The sequence below is a fragment of the Microtus pennsylvanicus genome, chromosome 3, assembly GCF_037038515.1.
Source record: "Microtus pennsylvanicus isolate mMicPen1 chromosome 3, mMicPen1.hap1, whole genome shotgun sequence".
NCBI lineage: Eukaryota > Metazoa > Chordata > Mammalia > Rodentia > Cricetidae > Microtus > Microtus pennsylvanicus.
The window spans coordinates 117,540,809-117,566,389 of record NC_134581.1 but is presented as its reverse complement, the minus strand read 5'-3'; the positions used below and the strand labels follow the sequence as shown (position 1 = coordinate 117,566,389).

The 25,581-nt window shown below is 42.3% G+C and overlaps 1 protein-coding gene across 1 annotated transcript in view; it reads right to left on the bottom strand.

Moving 5' to 3' along the window:
* Positions 1-25,581, bottom strand: part of Necab1 (N-terminal EF-hand calcium binding protein 1) — a 150,343-nt gene that overhangs the window by 6,172 nt on the left and 118,590 nt on the right. The window contains exons 7-11 of the mRNA XM_075966928.1: positions 19,966-20,087; positions 17,137-17,213; positions 11,705-11,758; positions 7,546-7,658; positions 1,317-1,394 (exon numbers count right to left, since the gene is read on the bottom strand). Coding sequence (XP_075823043.1) covers positions 1,317-1,394; positions 7,546-7,658; positions 11,705-11,758; positions 17,137-17,213; positions 19,966-20,087 — 444 coding nt within the window. The remainder of the gene's footprint in view (positions 1-1,316; positions 1,395-7,545; positions 7,659-11,704; positions 11,759-17,136; positions 17,214-19,965; positions 20,088-25,581) is intronic.

Genomic DNA, 25,581 nt, shown 5'->3' with positions numbered 1-25,581 from the left:
AAATCTTCTAACAGAGAATACAATTCTCATCCTTAAAACGGCCAATATGCTTGGAGCTAAGTTGCCTTCCAGACTCTGCCTGAAATAAATTTTTGCCATTGTGTCCTTATTATAGCACAAAGCACTTCAATTATTTATTACTGGACAAGCGCTCTGCCATTGGACTGCACACCAAGACTGCTTCTTGAAGCCACAAAAATAACAATTTGAGGTGAAATATGAATCAGTTCAATTTCCCAGCATTCTTTTGTTTCCATATTTAGCCCCCTAAAATACTGATTATTGGAGAGCTATATTTTCTGTGCTAACTAAAACCATCAGGAACTCTTTGTGATAGAACAAAAAGTTCCTTCATCACATATTTTATATTGTATATTTCTCCCCCAATTTTAAATAAACAGTAAAGCAGCTCCATTGATAGTGTGGTGATCATTTTGACTTTCAAAGCTGACTTGTAAGCTTTTCCAATGTCCTTCTTATATTTATAGTCTTTAAGGGCATTTTGAAAAGTGTATTGACCACTGTTTTAAATGTAAACACAATGATGTCCACAGAACTCATTTTATAAAATCTCACACCCACTCATCACTTCTTCCTGAGATACCTGTGACCCTGTCTAATTCTGCTTTACCAAGACAATCAGTAAAGTGCAAAAACTCAGAGTGGGATCATCATCCAAAGGTATGACATAAATTCCAAAGATGGCAGGATTCAGTGGAACAGGGTAGGCACAATTTAAGAGGAAGGAAATAAATACCTCAGATGTGGTGGCACAGGCCTGAATCCCAGATGCTCGAGGCTAAAGCAAAAGCATTTTAAATTCAAGGCCTACCTGGGCTACAGAGTAAGTGCAAGATCATTCTGGACAACTTTTCCACCTGATTTCACAGCATAAACTTAGAGAGAAACTGGGAGGCACCAGTGACAGAGTGCTTGCCGCGCATGCTCAGAGCCCTTGGTTCAGTCTGTAGCACCACAAAAATAAGCAAAAGCAACTGTGCCAACAGTGAAAATGTCTCCATGTGACTGCCACACCACGTTTAACAGTGAAAATGTCTCCATGTGACTGCCACACCCACGTTTAACAGTGAAAATGGACCGCCACACCCACTTTTAACAGTGAAAATGTCTCCATGTGACCGCCACACCCATGTTTAACAGTGAAAATGTCTCCATGTGACCGCCACACCCACGTTTAACAGTGAAAATGTCTCCATGTGACCGCCACACCCATGTTTAACAACAGTCTGGAAGTGTCTCCATGTGACCGCCACACCCACGTTTAATGAAACAAGTCATTTTTCCTTGCAACTTACCGGTTCCACACGCTGCTGTTCTCCCAGAACTCATAAATCATGTATCGAGATTCATTTGCAAGCTTCTGTATAGAAATACTGAAATAGAAAAGGCATGATTGGGCCCTGGAATTAAAGCAGCAAAGGAGGGGTGGGAGAAATGGCTCAGGCCAAGCAAAAATGACAAGTGTTCCAGTCCTCAGTGCTAAGTCTGCCTGCAGCTGTGTGCCTGTGCACACACATGGACACACATCCATAACCACCCTGAGTGCACACACGGACAAAAGTGAACCAAATTTTCTAATCTTTGTATGGAGCATGCAGCAATGTTACCTGTATGTATAGGAAACAAAGTAACTTAAGCCTGGCAGAATATCAAGTGCATTTATCAATAACTGAGTGGCCCACTGCATCAATTTTGTTATATAATTTTTAGGTTGATATTATTTTTGCACACTTTTATTTAAAAAGTTCTTAGCTTATTGTGTTTTGCTTGTATGTATATTTGTGTACCACTTACACGTCTTGTGCCATGGAGGCCAGAAAGAGTATCGTGGTCTCCTGAAATGGGCTGCAGTTGTGAGTCAAACCTGGGTCCTCTGGAAGACCAGCCAGTGCTCTTAACCACTGAGCCATCTCCCCAGTCCCCATTCAAAAGTTTTACTAAGCATCTTTTGTACCAAAATGTATTAAAATTGTTTTAATGTATTCTGCTCACAGCAGTGTGGAGCATAGTAAAGGACAGTTGTGTAAAACAGAGGGGAGAGTTGAACAAGTAACAGAACAGATGAGGAAGAGCCAACCCAACCCTGAGGCAGAACGGAGGGGCATGCTCGCGAAGCTCACGGGTTTATGCAAGAAAAGAAAGTGCAATACATCTAAAAATTGAATTCTTAAAGGATATCTTTTTAGTCTCATGTTTCATAATATATTTAAATTAGGAAGCAAAATGAAGGATCAAAAAATAAGGATTTATCAGTGAAATATTTGGGGTTTATCTATTGATGACCAGCAGGTGGCAGTAACTACACAAAGGAATTTTAATATATTTTTATTTTAAAAGATACTGCTTATGGCAGTGTGGAGCATGAATAAAGGACATTTTATTTTTGTAATATGGTATTTTCATAATTTTAAAAATATAATTTTTCTTCATTAGGTATGATGTACTAATATACTAGCTCAACTTAAAATTCTTCTCAGTATTAGCTGCATAATGATAATACAATCAGGGTTTTGTGTTCCTACCCCAGAAATTCCTGGGTAAGCTTTGTGACTTTCTCCACAATCCTCCAAAGTGACCTGCAAATTAATGTACAAATATACTTTTTCCTGGGAAGAGAATCTACAGCTGATTTAGTATCTTGAAGGTGTCACTAATGCTCAAATATATTGCAAATTTCAACTCTTCTTCTTAGAATAAAGATTAAACCACGCAGCCTAGCATTTCGGGCCCTCATTAATGGCTTCCTGCAGACGAGTTATTAATATTACTCAGCTATTGTACTGTGAGAACGTTACATTTTCTGGACTAGCACAGAAAGGCCTGTAAACCTATAACTCCAGCATTTGGAAGACAGATGCAGGAGGGTCTGGAGTTTGAGGCCAGCTTTAGCTGTGTGGTGGGATAGCCCTCAAGACATCAAGCATTGCAAATCAAGACAACTTTAAGATACCATCTTACACCTGTCAGGATGGCTAAAATAAAGAACACCAATGATAGCCTTTGCTGGAGAGGTTGTGGAGAAAGGGGTACACTCATCCATTGCTGGTGGGGATGCAAACTTGTGCAACCACTTTGGAAAGCAGTGTGGCGGTTTCTCAGGAAATTCGGGATCAACCTACCCCTGGACCCAGCAATACCACTCTTGGGAATATACCCAAGAGAGGCCCTATCATACAACAAAAGTATATGCTCAACTATGTTCATAGCAGCATTGTTTGTAATAGCCAGAACCTGGAAACAACCTAGATGCCCTTCAATGGAAGAATGGATGAAGAAAGTATGGAATATATACATATTAGAGTACTACTCAGCAGTAAAAAACAAGGACTTCTTGAATTTTGCATACAAATGGATGGAAATAGAAAACACTATCCTGAGTGAGGTAAGCCAGACCCAAAAAGAGGAACATGGGATGTACTCACTCATATTTGGTTTCTAGCCATAAATAAAGGACATTGAGCCTATAATTCGCGATCCTAGAGAAGCTAAATAAGAAGGTGAATCCAAAGACAAACATATACGCATCCTCCTGAATATTAACCTTTATCAGGTGATGAAAGGAGACAGAGACAGAGACCCACATTGGAGCACCGGACTGCAATCTCTAGGTCCAAATCAGGAGCAGAAGGAGAGAGAGCACAAGCAAGGAACTCAGGACCACGAGGGGTGCACCCACACACTGAGACAATGGGGATTTTCTATTGGGAACCCACTAAGGCCAGCTGGCCTGGGTCTGAAAAAGCATGGGATAAAACCAGACTTGCTGAACATAGCGGATAATGAGGAATACTGAGAACTCAAGAACAATGGCAGTGGGTTTTTGATCCAACTGCACGTACTGGCTTTGGGGGAGCCTAGGCCGTTTGGATGCTCACCTTACTAGACCTGGATGGAGGTGGGTGGTCCTTGGACTTCCCATAGGTCAGGGAACCCTGATTGCTCTTTGGGCTGATGAGGGACGGGGACTTGATCGGGGGAGGGGGAGGGAAGTGGGAGGCGGTGGCGGGGAGGAGGCAGAAATCTTTAATAAATAAATTAAAAAAAAAGACATCAAGCACTGGAGATATACTCATTGGTGGAGCACTTGTGTAGCGGGTGAGAGACCCTGCATGTGATCTCCAGCATTGCCCTCCCAATGAGACTCACCTGTCAGCACAACGCCCTAGCTCGAGAAAGACTGGTAGAGGATTAAAGAGGAAGGATGTTGTGGTGAGATGGGACAGTGGGCTAAAGGTCCTGATGGAACTGCCACTCGTTAAGGGGGCCCCTTTGGCCCATCACTCAACCTCAGTTTCCCCCTCTGTGAAATGGTTCTCTGAGGACTGTAGAGGACACCTGCTTACTCTGTTTGCTTTCTTCTCCTGAAGCCTGTTCTGCCTCGCCCACAGGGCCAAACCAATGAATAGATGAAACAGGAGGGATGTACTCCCCACGTTTCTCTTGGTTTGGCCACCATATTTTATCCATACAGATTGATGTTGATGCTCCAGTGCGCATCATTAATTCTTAAGGAAGTCTCAAGAGCGGTTTTTGCAATATAATTGAGTCACGTTTCCTGGGCCCTTGACATTGGAAATATGAACATATCAATTTCTAGAGTTTTGTAGCTGAGTAAGTAGCTTCAGAGATCACTTAGTTCTATTTAAAAACTGTAGAATTTTGGAATAAGAATATGATTGGAATTGCTTTCTACCTTTATGAGTAAGGATCCTGTTTCCAAAGTTAGATCTCAGGAAGTAGCTTCTGCCTTTGGTGATTCTGTCTGGTGTCAAGGCTGATTCTACGAGCACACTGCGTATGCCATTTACTCAACTGGTGATTCTCTCCCAGGAACTGGGGACTCACAATGGCAGAGAAAGTAATGAGCTGCATATATCATGATATATCCACTTGCATGAAAGATATATAAAGAGAGAGAAAGAGTGTGTGTGTGTGTGTGTGTGTGTGTGTGTGTGTGTGTGTGTGTGAAGTGTGTGTGAAGTGTGCACACCAGGGCGGGTATATGGAGGTCAGAGATAAGCAGTAGAAGCCAGTTCTCTCTAGCATGGAGAACTCAAAGATCAAACTGAGATCATTGGCCTTGGTGGCAAGCACCTTTACCTCCTCAGACATCTTGTCAGCCCTCCGTAAAGTCTTTAAACACCATTGACAGAATTCTATAACCAAACCTCTGTCAGTCCTCAAACTTCCAAATGTCTTAGTGAATACGCAGAGCAAAAGTTCTAATTCAGTTCTACCCCTACTTAGCCACAAAAAGTTCAGGATTAAGTCCAGACAAGGAAATTTAAAACACGGGCAAGTTTTTAACACACCGGAGCCTGCTTTTTTTCTAAGCTGGATGTAATATATGCCTGCAGCAATTCCCATGAAAACTAAATAAGAAAATGGATGAAAGTTGCTAGTCTTGTATCACTCATGGCAGCACTCTGTGTCTTGCATGGGGAGTCTAGCTAAGCATCATGGGAAACATATAAAACCTTTGCTAATTCATAGCTTCATCAGCCCAGCACTAGGCAGCTGTGGAAGGTACCCAGGAAGAGTGGCATTTGATGATTTGTCAACAAGGAGAGAGTTGGGACTGATTAACACATTAAAAACATTGAATGGAGATGGGAGATGTCTCTTGCACAGGGAGTTCCGCCTGTGTGGTCATTTTCTGATACTCCTTACATCTGGTAAGATCTACATTCTGACAGTTCCTGCCCTGGAAATGAGCTGAAGAATCAGCAGCAAGTGGATGAAGAGGCACTAAGAAACAGACCAGTGCTGCAGAGGAAAAGGCAAGACTTGGAGTTTCCCCCAGCAAATGGTCCTCTCCTCACCTCGGCTCCCATCACACATATTGCCTCTCTGACCTGCCACAGCATGCTCCTCTCCTCTCTGGGGCTATTTTGGTACCCAACATGGTTTCAGAAATTTAAAAACTTTTAACCAATATAAAACATCTAACAAATCCCCGGGAATTTGGCAGACTTTTCTTCTTTCTATCCTTGCTATTTCAAAAAGTTTACTGAGTTCAATGTTCTGCAATTGCACAGGTTCCTTTTGTGTTTTCCAAGTAGTTTTATTTTTAAATGAGTGGGTTTTTAGAAACTACATATGTCCCTGCCTCGGCAAATCTCTAATTCTTCCAAGGGTGAAAATGCTTTTATCTGTGCTCTTCTGATCCTCATATGAAGTAGAATGGCAGTCATGGAAGTGCAACATTTCCTAGGGTCTCTTACAAAGGCTGCACTGGGAGGTGAGGAGTTGCTGATACTCATACTGCAGAGATGCCAGGTCAGCCAAGGAGAAAGAATTGATGAATTTAGCTCAGATTTCATGGTCTTTGGTTCACACATAAACATTCCATAAGAGGGGCTGGAGAGATGGCTCAGTGGTTAAGAGCATTGCCTGCTCTTCCAAAGGTTCTGAGTTCAATTCCCAGCAACTACATGGTGGCTCACAACCATCTGTAATGAGGTCTGGTGCCCTCTTCTGGCCTGCAGACATACACACAGACAGAATATTCTTAATACTTTTCTGTGTTTGGGACAAGGTCCTCACTACCGTTCCCAGGCTGAACTTCAACTCATCTCTGAACTAGTTATCTTCCTACCTCATGAACGTTGAAAGAACATTAGGGATGCAGTAAAACAAGCTCACAGGTAGAGGGACATGGCTGTGGATGTTTTCTGAACATAGGTAAGTTTGTCTGTGCTGTGGACTTGTGGTATTGCGTGAGAGACTGCCTGGGTGTGTATCTATGGAAGAGCCTGGTCAGGTCTGAGGCACGGTAAGAAGGAACAGATAGTGCTCCTTGTAGATGGCTGTGCCTATGGCTTCTGTCTGAAGCCAGCAAACTCAAAGTCTAGGCAAATGCCCAGCATTCGACAGGATGCTCCTGGGAGAGGTACCACAGAGTCCTCGTGATATTTGGAACCCTACCACTGTTTGGGGACAGTTATTCTAGTACTGGCTTATTGGACGGGATGTACTGAAAAACTATGGATGAGGTGTAGCATGTTTTATGAGTCTTGACACAACAGTAGAGAGGAGGCCATGGAGTTTAGGGAGGAAAGAGATGCTGCCACTGCTTTTATGAAGCAATCAAGGTCTGAAATCTTCATTTTGGAGAGCCCCATTATTCTCATAATAGTGGAATGGTCATTAGTCCACAGGGTAATTGAGGTAAGACATCCACGAGTGGGATAGGAGTCTTGTCTACACAGATGATTTCTATTGGGTGCTGGTGGCCTTTGTGCAAATGGGGAGATTGCAATCTACTTGAAAACCTTCTTATTCGATGACTTTCCACTTTATTTCCCTTGGTATGCCTAATGTTTAAATCAACTCCGTTTCAGAGATCAAACAGAAAATACCTTGCTAAACTCTGCAAATGCCATACCCCAGAGGGCTGGACTGCTCTGCAGAATTGAACATGAGGATCTGGAGATGCCTGTGCTCTGGTACCCCCTGCGCCCTCACCTAAACTCCCACGCTCACCATCTGTGTAGATGTGGGGGCTGGTACGCAAGTACTTACCGCAGGCACCCGCTTTGGGCCGAGGCGCTCTCCACGTAGTGTTTCAGAGCAAGCTGGAACTCTTCCAGATCGTCTTCTGTCACGGACATCTGGCGCTGCACTAGCATGATGTGCTGCGGAAGAAAGGGAGCTTGCCGTCACACACACGACTGCCAGCCAGAAACCGGCCCGGAAAAGCTGTGACTATTCTATCACGCGAGAAACACAAAAGCCCAGAAATTTATAGCAGCAGAAGCTAAAGAAAGTGCCCTCTGCACTGAGACATTTCCTCTTTAAAATTAAGCAAGAGATGCAATTAGAATCATGGAGGAGCTTTCCAGAGAAAGTCTCAGTTGGCCGGAAGTGGCTGACCCAGGCACCGGCATCTTAAAAACTTCCCGAAGCGCCTCTGATGCACCACTGAGTCGTGGCCACCACCCTAGAGATACCAAGGTTTAAAGAGAAGTTCTATCGGAATCTGCATCGCTTCAGTTTCTTGGCTATTTTCTGATATCAGATACTGTGACAATCATTACAATCAAGTTTGCTTTTAAAAACGTGGGCTTACTGACGCATCTCCAATGCTGTGTCGATGACCAAAGGGCTATCATAGATGACCCATTTGCAACATGTGCTATTCAGAATGCCCTAACCCCGTGTGATGCTCCATACTGCCAACTGGGACAGATCGAGAATCATCTAAGGGACAAAGCTCTGGGTATGGTCTGTGAGGGAGGTTCTATTATCGGGCTCATTTAGCTGGTAAGATCCAGCTTAACTGGGGCGCTTCATTCCCTGAGCTGGGTGCTGGACTGAGTAAGGAAAGTGAAAGCTGGGCACCCGCCTTCATGTGTGTTTGCTTCTGGACTGTGGACATAATAGAGCCAGCTGCCTCCTGTTATTTCTCTGTCATGATGGAGTGTACCCTCAAAACATTAAGGTCAAATAAATAGTAAGACCCTCATTAAGTTGCTTTTGTACAATATTTTGCCATAAGTAACGAGAGAAAAGTTGCTACTATACCCGATTTAATGGCTCACAGTAGGTTGGCTACTGTTTTTCCTAAAAAATATTATTACAATTATAACAATTGTCATTTATACTCCCCAGAGAATTGCCTGGAGACCTGCCTGTGTAGTCTCACTATTAAGCCTATCTTTTTCTGCAAGGATTGAGGGAAAACTTTAAAAGTATGAAAATAAGCCTTATAAAAATGCAAGAGTAAATTTAAGACACACTCACAGGGATTGTATGGAACACAAACAAAACTTGCCCAGGATTGCTTGCCGGGTAGCATAGAGGCTATGGATAACCCTGAGCTTCTGTTCCCTGAGCTGTCCAGTTTCTCAGTGCTTGTTAAATAGCTGTTACTGTCAAACACGGATTGCATTGCAGGAACCACGAGAGGCACTAAACACATAAACACATACAGCTGTGGTGGTTTGAATACACATTGCCCTTGTAGGCTCATTTGGAGTCGCCAAGGGAGTGGCACCATTTGAAAGGAATAGAAGAACTAGGAAGTCTGTCATTGTTGAAGTAGGTGTGACCTTTTGGGTAGAAGTGTGTCACTGGTGGTAGGTAGGCTTTGAAGTTTCAAAGGTCCAAGCCAGACCCAGTCTGTCTCATCTTCCCTCTCTCCCGCTCTTCCTCCCCCTCTCTCTCCCCCCTGCCTCTTTCTCTGCCTGCAGATCAGGATATAGATTTCACTGCTTCAACACCATTTGTGCCACCATGCATGTGCCTGTGCTCGCTGTCATATGAAACTGTAAGCAAGCCTCCATTATCCCCATTAAATGCTTTCTTTTATAAAAGTTGGCTTGGTCATGGTGTCTATTCTTAGACAGACACCATGCCTTTTTATTTTGTCACAGTAAATACCACATGCAGGGCTCTGGGCATGCAGTGATAAAGACAGACCTCTAGGGCTGGGGATTGATTTCACTGGCAGAGCACCTGCCTAGCATACATGAGTCCTAGCTCAATTCCTAGGATTACATGCATGCACACACAAAGGTTCTTTGTTTTCAAAGGGCTTAGCAAAATCAGGCTAAAATCTGTGTCCAGGCAATGATATCAGCTCACACATGAAGCTGACTCTATGTAAGGATCAGTTTTCTGAGGAAACGGCATTGCGTTGCCACTGACATACAAAGCCCCATAACAAATTCCTCAGCCGTTCAGCCGTCAGAAGCATGTTTGTGTCCACACACGGGCACTCAGCAGGCTATGAATAGTGTATGATCTTCCCCCACTCCCCAGAAGGGGATACTCTTCAGTTGGCTTTTACAGACGATCACAGAGGTTAATGGACTAGGGAAAAAAATTTCACAAAAACAATTGGGTGGCAAGGCTCTTCCAAGAACCGAGACCCAGTGTCTAATCATTGAATTCCTAGCTGAAAATGTCTCTCAGCTTGAATTCATTGCTGTTATCAAGCACTGAGGGCTGCGTGTTTCTCGTCTACTCACCCCATTTATGCCTTACGGCCTAGCTTCATCACTGTGTTCTTTCTCGCGCGCTCTATCAGTTTATCTAAAATTCATGTTTTTCAGACCTCCAGAGACCAATTCATAACAAGTAGAATTTAGAAATATCCGTAGATCCCAGATTTTGAGCTAAAGCGGTCACTATAGAGAGTTTTGGGTGGTAGAGACCCCTTTTAGAGGGGTAGAGGGGTCTATGTGTGTTCTACAGGGGGTTCCTATGGGCATTAGATAGATGGTCAGACCCCACATTGTCATTCCTCATTTCCCAGGTACTCTTGGGACTCTCTTCCCTTGCATTTAGGCACAATCTCTTGATTTTTTTTAACAAAAATATTCAAACAGGAGCTCCAGATAACACATTTAAGCCTAATATGAAGGACACGAGCCATCGTATCTTTCTGTCTGTTTCTTTTCTGTTGGTAGGAGGAAGCCTATCTTGGGAATAAGAGAGATTCGAAAAGCGAGGACTATGTGCCCCTGAATCACTGTGTGGGCTTTTTACTGGAAAAAAAATAACATTTTAAAATAGTATTGGAAGCATTCTATAAATTTGACCCATTTATTTACATAAATAGCCACCTTGAGTTCAACAACCCAATTGACCCTTGCTTTATTTCCTCTCAGGGTCAGAGAGGAAGAATCAGATGATGCAAACCTGGGACTGGCTCCCAAGGCTGTGTGGTCTATCAGGTCTTTGTGGGATTCTCTCAGGAACTTGGTGCAGTACTGACAACCAAAGAGAACTGATTTCCTACATATATATGATATATGAGCCCTAGCCCTCTACACCTGTTTCTCTGTCACTGTCTCAGTTTGAAAGCAACACTTCCATGATTCAGGAAGATGAATACTGAAAAGGGCCAGAGGCCTTTACAACCCCACAAGAGACAGGTCCATTGGAATTTACCTTTTCTGTTCCTCCTACAAGGTCCCCATTTCTGTTTCCCTCACCTGGGACCTGGGTTAGCTTTCTAACAGGCTTCGAATCTCTGAATGCTGCAGAAGTGATCATGTGTATTTCCAATAATGGCCCAAGGGATTGTCAGTCCCCACCCTAACCCCACTTAGGTCCCCAAGATTGTCATGGGCATAAGACCTGATGGAGCAGAGTCAGCAAGGGGTTTCTGTAAACAGACAGCAGATAGGTCAGGCTTTGAGTGCTACTTGGTTCCCATAGCAACTCCTCAGCTATGTTACTGAGTGACCTCAGGTACTACATAAATGGAGGAGGGCCCAATTTCAATACAACTTTATGCAAAAAAATAGGTGGTAGAGTGTGAATTACTCCCACAAAGAGCAGTTTTGAGCTTCTAATATGTATGACAGGCTTGGCCAACACCAGCTAAGCTGATTCAGAGCTGGGCATAGACACCTTTAAACAAAGAGCAAAATAATTTGGAAAATTGATGAAATTGTGATTTTTTTTTAAATCTCTCTATATACTGTATTTCTGAGCTTATAAATTAATAACTTGTATGATGTACTTGCTTTTTTGCATGCCATGAAATTTTTATTGGTGTCGAAAGCAAGAAATACATATGATAACAAATGCCATTGTAAATCTAAATGAGTGAAATAAATTCATTCATTACTTAAATTTTTGACTTATCATTGGGGCACTAGATATTGAGGGCAGTGAGACTTGTCTTCAGAGTATGCATTTTTGAAATTTTGATATGGAAATCACTCACCGGTTTAGTACTCTCTTCAATAACTTCTTCTTCCAGGGGTTCAAGTTTCAGATCCTTCAGACAGAGGAAGTAAAGGCAGAGAAAAAGAAAAAATGCCAAGTTACATAACTAATCAACATAAACCCATACTGTAGTTTTGTTTTCATGGCTAATTTTGAATCCAAAGTACTTTATTGTACTTTATTGTTTGAAAGGAGATGAACCAATCCTCATTTTAAAAATTGATTTGTTTCAACAAAGAGATATTGTATCTTTAGTAAAAATCAATGTTAAGGCACTATTAAAGTACTGTTTACTTCACTGTAGCCCCCAGAGAGCAAAGGGGCGACTGGAAATGCAGTCACCGGGAAGCAGGCTGGGAGGACCAGACTCACAGGCAGATGCCTTTGTTCTCATGTCCTTCCTCCCGCCCTCAGCTCGTCTTAGATATCCGTCTGTTGTTACAATGTTTCTGTGCTCTAGCACCGAGTTTGCTTTACTAAAGCTAGTGAATTGAAAAAGGAAAATGACTACTAATATTTTTTTAAAACAAAACAAAGTTTTTTTTCAAATGTTTAGAACTGCTGTGTGTGTGTGTGTGTGTGTGTGTGTGTGTGTGTGTGTGTGTGTGTGTGTGTGTGTGTGTGTGTGTGTGTAGTTCAGATGAGAACCTCTGTCTGTCTTCATGAATGCAAGACTTTTATAAAGACCTTCAGGTCTTATCAGGGGTTAACACCAATGCACCCAGTAAAACCAAGTGAGTAAACCTTCAATACTTGTGAGGAAACACATATTCCAAGTGAGGAATACATGAAATATTTCCCTGAAATAACTAAGTAAAAATTAGCAGTTCTAGCTGTCCAGTTTATGCTGCACAGTGTGAAACTGGGCATGGCAGACCAGGTCTGCTCTGGCTCAGCTGCGTGTAGAACTCCAGGTAAGTTAGCTTTTTTATCATCTCTGAATGATCAAAACTTTCAGATCCCTTCTGCTGTAGATTTATTTCCCCGCAGACCTCCCTCTAGATGGCTCCTTTCTTGTCTTTCACGTCCAGTTTTAATCCAGCATCCTAACACAGTCTTCCAGCCCACTCCTCTTAAGCATGGAACCCTCCATCCACTCCCCCTGCCCAGCCCACTCCCCTTAAGCACGGAACCCTCCATCCACCCCCACTGCTGACTTTAGGAGCTCAGCTGTAGCTCATGATTTGATTTCATGTTTTTTCTTAGATTCTTTCCCATATTTTTGTCTGTCTTTGTAGAGACAAAATATTTTGCATCTTTTAAGTATGTCTACACGGCTATTACCAGAATGCTGCTAGGCACACAGACATTGCACAATCGGCGAGTGGCTGGATGAAGGTCCCACCAAACCATGGCTTTTCCATAAAGTAAAATTACGCAGTGAGTTAGAATGTGAGTGGAATATTAGCAACACAGTGCTGACTAGTGGTCTCTGTGTTTCTCTCACTCTTTGGTTCTACATTGTCTGACGGAAGGGAAGAAAAGCTTGAGGGTGACATCCTCAGTTATCCATCCTCTGGTGACCAGATAATACACCAGGGAATGGACGGTCTTTATCATTGTCTTTGTTTCATTTAACATTAAAGATTTTTCCTTTTTATTCCCATTCAATTTTTTTAAAAATGGTGTGTGTTGTGTGTGTGTACTGCAGTGTATGTGTGGAGGTCAGATGAAGGCCTTGAACATCAGGCTTCACATGTTCTATCTTCGTGAGCTGGAGTCTCTTTATTGCTTGCCACTTTACACAACAGGATAGACGGCTGTGAGCTTCTGAGAATCCTCTGCTCTCTACCTCCCATGTGTCTGCCCAGAGAAGCACAGGATTGTAGATGGGTGCTACTGCACCCAGCTTTTCTGTGACTCTGGGTATTAGAACTGAGGATCTCTTGCTTGCATGACAAACATTTCATACCTAGAGCCATCTCCCCAGCCCTGAAGGTGTTTTGTACGGACTCACTATAGCACGGTTATAACTTCAGTACACCCCTCCCTCATTACTACTCGTGGAGACTGGAAAGAACAGATCCCGAAAAACTCATAGGAATCCTGAATGTTCTTAACCACCAACCTCTTGAATGGAGTCATGTTTAGTTTACTGTCTAGGAAGGATTATCATAAATATTCAATAGACAAAAAAAACCAATCTATGTTCTGCCTCAAGTATACTTTCTTTTAATAGGGTGATCAAATCTAATAAAAACCATAGGGAACAAGAGAGTCAGCAGGGAAACGACATGCACCGAGCCACTGTTTGGCCATTGTGTCGTTTTCCTCTGGAAACCTAATTCAGCACAGCACAGTATAAGCCAGACAAGAAAACCTAGCCCACACTGTGCCTGCTCATCAGACAGCTCATGCTGAGCGCCACACTGCTGGAGCCCAGGCTGAACACCATCACCCTGTGCTTTCAGCAAGCCTCTCCGATGCTGCTCTCACAGTAAAACCGTCACACAGGAAGGGATGGAGACAAAAGTCCAGGAGAGAAAGGGATGTGACAGTACTTTAATTTAAAACAGGCTAGAGAGATGTTACTAAAGTTTAAGCCATTCCAGAAAAAAAGAACTATATGCATTTCATACACCAAGGGGAGACATTTTCCCTGGGAATGTCACAACCCCTTCACAAAGAGATATTTTGTTCTTTAAAAGAATCTAAACTTACTTATCACAGGAACCCTTATGTTTCCATTGGGTTTTCTTTTCAAAACAGGGGCTCGGATTCCCGGGGCTTTCAACATCAGAAAGCTAATTTTCATAGACACTGTTTTTCCTTTAGTCCCAGCTGAAATTCAGGTCTCAGGGAACAAAAAAGGGAAAGTTAATTTGCAACAATCTTACAGTTCTTGTGTTTGCTCCAGGAGGAGCAGACATCAATGAAGACGCCCTGGCTAAAGGGCTGGAGTTATCTAGGATTGCTTCCCTCTGACTTGACTCTGCTTGCACAGAGAGAATCTTGTCTTCAGCATCCTTGTCCATCTTCAGGCCTCAAGGTTTCACCTCAGTTGGTTTAGGTGTAAGACCCAGCCTGCCAGGCTGACCTCATTACTGACATTTAAAGGGGTACCTTTGCCCTATTGTACCCTGAAATTGATGAACCTTGAAAGCCTTCTTTTTTCATTGCACCTCAAAGTAGGCTACCACTTGTCTCCCCCACTTCTATGAGACAGTATGTACGGATTCTGATAGGCTCCTGGGTTCCCAGCATACCCATTTGGTGGTGGTGTTAGTTCTACTTCTAATCTTGGAAGCCTTTCATTTCCACTCACTTAGGATGGACCCATCTTGGGCTCTAGTATACAAACTGGAAATTGATGCCATCATTGGAGCTGGCTTCTTCAGCTTTCAGTCTAGTACTTCTATTTTATAATCTATTTTGATTTAATGCGATTTGTATATTACCACCTGATTTTCTATCAAAACATCTTATGCTTTTAATTACCTGTGTAGAAAAATAATAAATGTGTCTGATTGTTCCCAGGACCAAGTTCAAATCTCTTAATCTGTTACAAATGGCTTTATGATCAGGTAGCAATTCACCACGTAAGCCTAATCCTCAGTGCTTTCCTAAATAAAAGACAAAGCCACTCCACTTCCAGACATTCACTGTCCCCTTCAGTCAACTTTTTCTTTGTTTTCTAAAGCTTTACTTCTTCAGTGTGCTAGCTGGTCAGCATTTACTCCAACTTTCACGCCAACACGTTTTCTTTTCCATGAATTCTGCTTCTTGTTGCACTGCGGTGGTCTGAGATTTAGAATGTTCTCCTACTCTAAGAAGCCGGCATGCGGTGGTCTGAGACTGTTAGACGGTCCCCACTCTAAGAAACCAGCATGCGGTGGTCTGAGACTGTTAGATGGTCCCCCCTTTCTCTAAGAATCTAGCATGCGATGGTCTGAGACTGTTAGACGGCCCCCCACTCTAAGAAGCCAGCATGCAATGGTCTGAGACTGTTAGACGGCCCCCCACTCTAAGAAGCCAGCATGCAATGATCTGAGACTGTTAGACGGCCCCCCACTCTAAGAAGCCAGCATGCAATGGTCTGAGACTGTTAGACGGCCCCCACTCTAAGAAGCTAGCATGCAATGGTCTGAGACTGTTAGACGGCCCCCCACTCTAAGAAGCCAGCATGCGATGATCTGAGACTGTTAGACGGCCCCCCACTCTAAGAAGCCAGCATGCGATGGTCTGAGACTGTTAGACGGCCCCCCACTCTAAGAAGCCAGCATGCGATGATCTGAGACTGTTAGACGGCCCCCCACTCTAAGAAGCCAGCATGCGACCCTCACAACACCCCTCCTGGGAACAGGATGATGAATAGCACATAAACAGATCGGGAATTGTTTGAACTCATTAATTCTAGTGCACATAGCCCAAGAGACAACGGCTCTTGATAGCTAGACACCTGGAGTGACCGTATCCCCTGAGTTCCTGAATTCATGTCTTAGAAGGAATATCTGTTGATTTCATGAGCATTGCCATACCCTTCCAGAAAGTTCTCGGTTTTATTAAATCAGCAAGATGATTTCTATTGCTTGTAATCAAATTCTTAATTGACTTGGCATAAGTTTTAATAAAACTTACATACTTTCTGAATGTGAAATATTTCCAAGTATCCAGCTCATGGAGACCATTCCTCCAGGGAAATGTCTGCACAGTCCAACTTTGGGCACACGTCCAGACCTACTGATCATCAGCTATGAGTCCAGTTCTGACTACCAGTCATTTAAGCAACAAAAACCCTTCCCCTACCCCTCCCCGTTTATTTGTACAATTATACATGGGTTCTTCAAAAGTTAGGTTTTCTGTCAAGCAAAAATAGTCATTCTTTATTGTCCAGAAGTCACCAAAAACAAACTCTCTTACTGATTGACAAAGGTCACCTTTACATCCAAGCTGTATAAGCATAATGCCAGTATACCGTTAGAACACTTGAGACAAGCTCAATCACTCCTAAAAGGTATGATAATTAAGAACATATAATGTAGCTCCAAAGAAGTCTTCATCATATTCCTTCTCGTCTGCTTACTAGGCAGGTTTAACACTAAAATTATCAGTTAATATGCCAATCTCTAGAAGTTGAGCATAGAATAACCCTTTCCTCTAAATAAATTGGAAGATTCATAAGACCTTACTTGTATCTATCTCTCTGAGATGTCATTAACATCATTCAAGTAGAACCTACAAGTTCACTTAATTCTCAGCCCCCGGACCTTATTTTAAATGTAACTTTGAGCTTTTGTATTTGCTTTAACAAACAACAAACAATCAGAAAACATGCTCTTGAAACTACCAACCAGCCATTCGGAGAGCTACATGAATGTTGAGCATCATTCTGTTCACAGGGCAGCCATGGATGGACATCCAGGCAGTGAGGAAGCTGAGGCAGAAGGCCTTGCAAAGGAGGAGGGAGAGAAAAGGAAAGGGAGTACCTACCTTCTTTTCCAGTCTATCAATTAATTTCTGGAGCCTGTTTATCTGGGTCATCCACTGGTTGTCTTCTTCTAACAGTGCTTGGGAAGAAACCACAAAGACAGAATATTAGATTTTTAGCAGTGCAGAATGCTCAGATATCTCTCCTTCCACCCTGAAGGGAGAATCCAGTGTTGCTGGCTTTTAAACAGATTCCTAAAAATGTATCCATGACTGACATCTAAGTAGCCAATTCACAGAGATGTCTGCACCACTGACTTTTTTCACAAGCCTGTTTTCTTCTTCCTTTTTTTTTTTAAATAGTATTTTCTGCACTGGCCTGTGAAGCTCGAGAGAACACATCCTGCTGAGCCAGTTTTTCTTTCCTATAAGATAGTTTTCTTTTGAAACAAAAAAAGCACTGATTCTTAGCTTGCTTATGAGGCAGGGGCAGGAATGGATAAAACCAGATCCTTGGTCTGGAGCTGTGATAGGAGACAAGTGTAAGGTAAGGTAGCTGTGCTGTCTTTCCCACTGACTAGCCTGGAACTATGAACCCCTTAGCCATGGCTTAGAGGTAGAGTGTGCACACTGGAGCCTGCTGCACTGTATCCACGCATATGAAATACACTCATGTATGTATGTGGATGTAGCAGATACTACATGTTGATACATGTGTAAATGTGTGTAGCTATGCACACACATATTGAACATTTATTATTTACTGCATATCTGGTATCATGTAATATGAATGTCAATGCAAATGCCTTGCGCTGTCTTAGCTCCGTGGAAGCTGACTTTAGAAGGAGGACTGCCCTCCTTCCTCATTTCAGACCCAAGCGTGTTTGTTTTCAAGTGTCCTCCAAAGCTCCTTATCTCTCTAACTCTACAGCAGGGAGGGGTAGACCAGCAGGACAACTCAAGAGTCAACACATTATGCCACCAAGAGGAGTGAGCATGTAAACTATTTCCAACAAGTGTTACTACTGTTTTCGCATGGAATAAGACTGTCCATAGCTGGGGAGAGAAGCGGGAATTTCAGACTCAGGGAGCTTATCCATGAAGAGAAAGCTCAATTGTAAATTCCATTTGACTGCCTCAGCTTCCCAACTTGATGATGTCATCTTTAGGTGTTGCTATTTATTCATTTATTTGGAAGCCTTGGCAAAGTGGGGAAGGGTACTCTTCTGGGACTATCCATGAAGAAATGTACCAACAAATTATAAAGTCAACACAAACATTAACACTACAACAAATAAGTGCTATCAGAAATGAGTGTTCAAAGAAAATACTTTAAATGTAGAAAACAATATTCATTTTCAATGTTTAATTTACAAATTAGGCAACCTATTTCTAAGCTTGGTTGTTCCCTACAAGGATCTGAGAAAAATTGAAGTCCTTGGGAACTGTAGTTTTGGCTATGTCTTCCCATCAAAGTACGAGTCAGGCCTCCTTCTACTTCACTTCTAGGGTCAAGTCTGATGGGTATGTTCAGGGTAGCATGACTGAAACCGACTATTTTCTATATTTCCCCCCATATGTATCACATTTATATTTTATTTATTGTGTGTGCACATATATGTTTGTGCATGTGCATGTGTGCACACTCATGCATTCCAAGGCATGTGTGTAACACTCAGCTGACAACCTGTGGAAGTTGGCTCAGTCATGGAGTCTGATTTTCTACCATGTGGGTTCTGGGGGTCAAGTTTGGGTTGCCAGGTTTGGCAGCAAGTTCCTTTACTTGTGGGGATATCTCCCTGGCTCTGTGTTTTCTAAATGGTTAAACTGGAAATCTAAGCTTGGCCTTGGGAACCCGGCACTGCTGTTTTTCAGGCATGAGAGCAGTTTGTAGTTTGCTTGCCGATTCCTTGCTCTTCCTATAGTTCCATTGGAAGACCCCCTGGGTGGTGGAGGAGGACTTTATAGCCTCTTGCTACAGTGAGGGACACAATGCCTTTCTCCCAGACTGGTAGGCTTGACATGTGATTTATTTGGCAAATGAGAGTTAGGTGGCAAGAATAACATTATAGTTTCAATCTATTTTATGATTTTGGCCTGGCTGCTTATGCTTCTGACACTTAACAGGAGGCAAAAATGTTCTTTCTGGCTGTCATTTATTCTGGAGGAAGCTACCAGGAGCAGAGAACTCAGCCAATAGCTAGAGCCACATCTGGCTGACACTGTCCAAACCTCCACCAACCACAAACAATGATTTGTAGTTGTAATTGTAGAAAGTTTCGGTTTCCTTGAAATGGACCAGTAGTTCAGATGACCTTACACAATTATTTCATATTCTGAGTGAGCTAGAATATGGGGAAACACATATCCACTGTGTAAAAATCTGGGGTACGATAAGATAGCCATGGCTAACCCTCAGATTCTCCTGGATGAATTTCAGGGGACCTGGAGAGGGAGAAGGTATTGGGTGGAGGAGCAGTTTCAGAGCTAGAGTACTGGCACAGGGTCCATTTCTTGGGAACTGACTGCTGGAATGTTTTTGTTTGCATCCATCCCCCTCTGAGTTGTCCAGACACAATCCTAGGATCTGATGGGCCTGGCAGTTGGTCGATCACCTCCTCACTTCCTAACACTCTGACTGCTTCCGTTCCACTTGCATTTGGTACAAGGATAGTGTTCCAGGCGGCTGTTTGAGACAGGGTTTCTCTGTGTAACAGCCCTAACTGTCCTGGAACTAGCTCTTGGAGACCAAGCAGTCCTCGAAATCACAGAGCTCAGCCTGCCTCTGCCTCCCGAGTGCTGGGTTTAAAGGTGTGCACCACCACCGCCTGGCACAGGCCACTGTTTTTAAATCCTCCATGGGATGAAGCAGAGCATCGAAGTCTGCCTTACCTGGACTGCTGACGTTGAACTGTGGGCTGTTGGGGGAGAAGCTGTTGTGCCTCTGGACTCGGCGGCTAGATCGCTTTCCGGGCCACTGGATAGACAGAACCTCTGGTTTGGCGGGGCCTTGCCTGAAACAAGAACCAACACGGAACTTTTCTGTCAGACCTTCGGTGGGTTGCTTTTAGGATCAGATGCTAAGGGATCAGCCATCAGGGGTTTCTGGAGTATTTAGTGGAGACACTGGGGAAATACTGCGTGCAAACATGTTCTGGAGAGCCGATCTGATTGTTACTACACTGTACAGATGCAGGGGTGGGAATGTTCTGGACTTTCATTATTCTCAAAATCAAGACCAAGTAAAATTTAATTTGTAATCGAATCCTTCTTTCTATCATTGGCCAAGTCTTTAATAAAAACAAAATTCATGTGTGTGATCTGTTGTGTTTTGCTTAATTTGAGAACAACCATGGAATTTTCTTCGCTTACTGTTTTACATTTTTGTTCCAATCTACCAACATTTCATATATTTTAAAAGGCCAAGTAATCCTAAAGTTCTTACTTCAGCAAACTGAAGCTCCCCTCCCATGCCTGATGTGCCTCTGCAGTGGATCACAGGGATCTGCCCCTCGAAACGTCCTTCCCCAGACTCTTGGCTTTATCGCCTTCAGGCTCTCCCTGGGAACCCACAGGCCACTCAGGCCATCCAAACAGTTAGGCTAACTGCTAAGCTTCACCTCTCCCTCCCTTTTCCAAGTCCAGTCCCCCAGTCTCACTCCCAGTTCTATAGCAAACCACCGGAGGCAGCCTGTCCTCCCTCTCTGGCTCGTTACTAAGGCACTAAGCAGATCCTGGTGGAGAAACCTGCTTTTCTCCTTCTGTAGATACCCTCAGCCCCCCCCCCCCGCCCATCCCAACTCTGTTCCTAAGAGTCAGCTCTCAATGCTTAGAAACACATTTTACATGGAATCCTCAGGGGTCACATCTATCAGAATCCCAGATGAAGAGGATCCCGCAATACTCTTCAAAGCACCAGAGAGATCAATCAAAACCAAGGAACAAAACACTTATCCAACAAAGACCAGACCAGATATCAGGACCAAGAATTACAATCTTTCCAATCCCAGATGCAGAGACACCAGCACAAAACTCAGTAACAACCAGGACACTGTCTCTACTACAACCCAGCAATCTCACAGCAGGCTCTGAGCTTTGCAAAATCACTTAAACACAAGGAAAAGGCATTAAAATAGCCTTTATGAAAATAATAGAGGTCTGTAAAGAAGAAATGAATAAATTCCCCAAAGAAATCTATGAAAACACAAACAAACAGTGGAAGGAAATAAATAAAACAGTTGAAAACCTGAGAATGGAAACAGAATCCACAAAGAAAATTCAAATGGAAGGAAATCTGGAAGAGAAAAATTTAGGAACTCAAACAGGAACCTCAGAGACAAGTCTCTGCAGCAGAATACAAGAGAAAAAAGAGAGATTCTGACGCACTGAAGACACAATGGAAGAAATGGATGCTTCTATCAAATAAAACGTTAAATTTAAAATATTTCTGGCACAAAACATACAGAAAATCTTGGACACCATGAAGAGAAAAATCTAAGAATAATTGGAATAGAGGAAGAAGAAACCAAGGCTGTAGGCCCAGAAATTATTTTCAACAAAATCATAAAATTTTTTTCTAAACAAAGGAATGTGACACCCATCAAGGCACAAGAAGCACACAGAACACCAAATGAACTGAACCAGAAAGGACAGTCCACATGACACATGATAATCAAAACACTAAACATACAGTGCAGCGCACCACGCCTGTCTGCGCTCTATGCGCTACCATACAGTTCGCGAGCTTCGGGCAAGGGGCTGGAGGTTGAAACACACAAAGACACACAGACAGAGAGACAGAGACACGGACCTCTAGTCACTGGTAAGAAGCCCTCTATTCAATAGCACCATGGAGGCTTATATACCCAATAGTCAGGTGGGCCAACAGGTGAAAACCTTATCCTCTGATCCTCAAGGCCAAGGCAACACGTGCTCGTGAAGCAGAGCTGGTAAACAACTTTGACACAGCTTTCAGTAACTCAAATCAGAAGGAAAGTAAAGATCTCTAGCAGGGAAGAACAGCTGGAGGCCAGGACTCCAAATGGTCCCAACAATTCAGAGCAAAGGAAAAAATTAAAAACTGGAAAGGACCATGTAACATACAAAGGCAGATGTATTAGAATAACACCTGACTTTTTAATAGAGACTTTAAAAGCCAGAAGGGCCTGGAAAGATATGCTATAAACTCTAAAAGACCACATATTCTAGTCCAGACTACTATATTCAACGAAACTTTCAATAACCATAGATGGAGAAAAAAATAAAAGACATTCTATGATAAAACCAAATTTAAGCACTATCTACTACTCCAGCCCTCCAGAAGGTGCTAGAAGGTAAATTCCAACCTAAAGAGGCTAATCACACCCAAGAAAAAAAGCACAAACAATCCCAGACCACCAAATCAAAAGAAGGGACACAGACACACACAACTGCAAAATAACAGGAATCACCAAACACTGGTCACTGATATTTCTCAACATCACTAGTTTCAATTTTCCAATAAAAAGACACAGACTAACGGAATGGATGCCAAACCAGGATCCATCCTTCTGCAGCAACCAAGAAACACACCTTAAAATCAAGGATGGACACCATCTCTGGGTAAGAGAATGGGAAAAGATATTCCAAGCAAACAGACCTAAGAAGCAAGCTGGTATAAACTTTTATCTATCTATCTATCTATCTATCTATCTATCTATCTATCTATCTATCTATCTATCTATCTACCTATCTACCTATCTATCTATCTATCTATCTATCTATCTATCTAAACATTTATAGGACATTCTGTTTTATTGTTGCATTAACAATATAAGACCAATAAAATTCCAATATCGTTCTGCACAAAAATTAAAAAATACCCAAAATGTGCATGTTTAATCAAAAACCTCTAGTACTTTTTTTTTCGAGACAAGGTTTCTCTGTAGCTATGGTGTCTGTCCTGGAATTTGGTCTGTAGACCAGACTGACCTCGAACTCACAGAGATCCACCTGCCTCTGCCTCATGAGTGCTGGGATTAAGAGCGTGTGCCACCACTGGGAAAAGATATTCCAAGCAAACGGACCTAAGAAGCAAGCTGGTGTAACCATATTAATATCCAGCAAAACAGAATCCAACCAAAACCAGCTGAAAGAGATAGGAAAGGAGATTACATACCCTCCAAAGGAAAAATCCAGCAAGAGAACATTTCAAATTTTAACATCTATGCCCTAAATGCAAGGGGCACTCAAGTTAGTAAAAGAAACACTACTGCAGCTAAAATCACATACTGACCCTCACACACTGACTTGGGTAACTCCATACCTAACTCACCAACAGACAGGTCATGCAGACAAAACTAAACAGAGAGATGACAGAGTTAGCTGACTTATAAACCAAATAGACCTATCCGATATTTATAGAACATTCCACCCTAGCAAAAAGAATATACCTCCTTCTCAGCACATCATGGAACTCTCTCCAAAATTGATGACATACTTGGGCACAAAGCACATTTCAACATGCGCAGGAAATGCATTAAAACTGGGTATACACAAAACAGAAGCAACAGAAAGCTTACGAACTCATGGAAACTGAACAACTCAATATTGAATGATAAATGGGTTAGACAGATAATTAAGAAATTAAAGATTTTCTAAAATTAAATAAAAAAATATACATCAAACCCAAATTTATGAGACATAATGAAGTTTCCAAGAGGAAACTTCATGCCATGAAAAGCACACATAAAAAATTGCAGATATCTTTTATGGTAACTTAGCAGCACACCTGAAAGCTCTAGAACAAAAGGAAAAAAAATCACAACCAAAAGGAGTAGATGGCAAGGAATAATAAAACTCAGGGTTAAAATAAACTGGAAGCAAGCCACAAACAGAAAAACCCAAAGAATCAGTGAAACAGAGTTGGTTCTCTGAGAAAATCAGGAAGATTGGTATCCTGTGTTGTCCTTTTGAGGGGACCCGCCACCCAGCTCCCAAATAAATCACACATGGAGGCTTATTCTTAGATGTAAACTTGCTCCCTCAGCTCTGCTTATTTCTAGCCAGCTTTTCTTAAATTATCCCACCTACCTTTTCCCTCTGGGCTTTTGTCTTTCTTACTTCTGTATATCTTACTTCTTACTCCTTGGCTGGCTGTGTAGCTGAGTTGTTGGCCCTTGACGTCCCCCTCGTTCATTTGTTCCTCTTTCTCCTCCTCCCAGATTTCTCCTGATTATTCTCTCTGCCTGCCAGACCCACCTATCTTTGCTCCTGCCTTGCTATTGGCTATTCAGCTCATCAGGTGTTTTAGACAGGCATAGAAACACAGCTTCATAGAGTTTAACAAATACAGCATAAACAAAAGTCACACACCTGAAAATAATATTCCCCCCAAAGATTAACAAAGCCCTATCCAAATTAACTGAGAGGTAAAAAGAGACTACGCAAATTAACAAAATCAAAAATGAAAAAGGGGACATAATAGTAGTCACTAGAAAAATTCAGAGAATCATAAGGACATACTTTAAAAAACTGTACTTCACAAAATTGAAAAATCTGAAAGAAGTTGATAATTTTCTTGATAGGAATAGGAATATATTATGGCTTCCAGTTTAGTGTTTTTATGGGATTCCTGAAGGTACAAAGAAGTGATCTCTGTTTCTAGTGCCTTCTGTTAGGCTCTTCCCTTTTTTTTTTAACTTTTTTATGTGTTTTATTTTATAGGCAAGTAGTAGTATTTACATTTTTTTTAAATTTTTTTTATTGATAAAAGAAGAATAAAGGAAAAAAAAACAAATTTCCACCTCCTCCCAGCCTCCCATTTCCCTCCTCCTCCTCCCACTCTTCTCCCCCTCCTCCCACTCTTTTCCCCCTCCTCCCACCCCTCTCCCCTTTCCCCCACTCCTCTCCCCCTCCCTCTCCAGTCCAAAGAGGCTCTTCCCTTTTGTCCAATGTGCTAGTTTTTGTTTTATTTTATTTTAGTGTGTGTGTATGAGAGAGAGAGAGAGAGAGAGAGAGAGAGAGAGAGAGAGAGAAACAGACAGACACAGAGAGAGACAGAAACAGAGATGCAGAGAGAGACTGAGAAAGAGAGACAAGAGGGGGCAGAAGATTTCTTTCTTTCCAGTTCCCAGAGTCCTTTGTCCTTTCCAGATGTCCTGGCTTCTCCCATGTTATAATTGCATGCCTTAGTGTTAGATAAAAAAAAAACATTATAGTGAGTTCTTAGTCTAAGCTATCAGGCTGAGAACTCATACTCTTGTTCTGAAAGCTTTTCTTGAATTATTCTTTTGGTAGTTATTCTCCCTTGTTCTTTTTCTGGGATTTCTATTTCACAAAAGTAGATCGTTTAGGCTTGTTCTCTAGTTTTCTTCTTATGTTTTTCCTTTCTTGCTACTTTGTAGACATTTTGATGCAATTTTGTATTAAAATATTCCTCAAAGAATTTCACTTTTATAATAACATGTTTGGGCATATGAGACAAGAGCTCTCTTGTCGGCTGTGGATTCTTTTTCTTTCAGCATCATC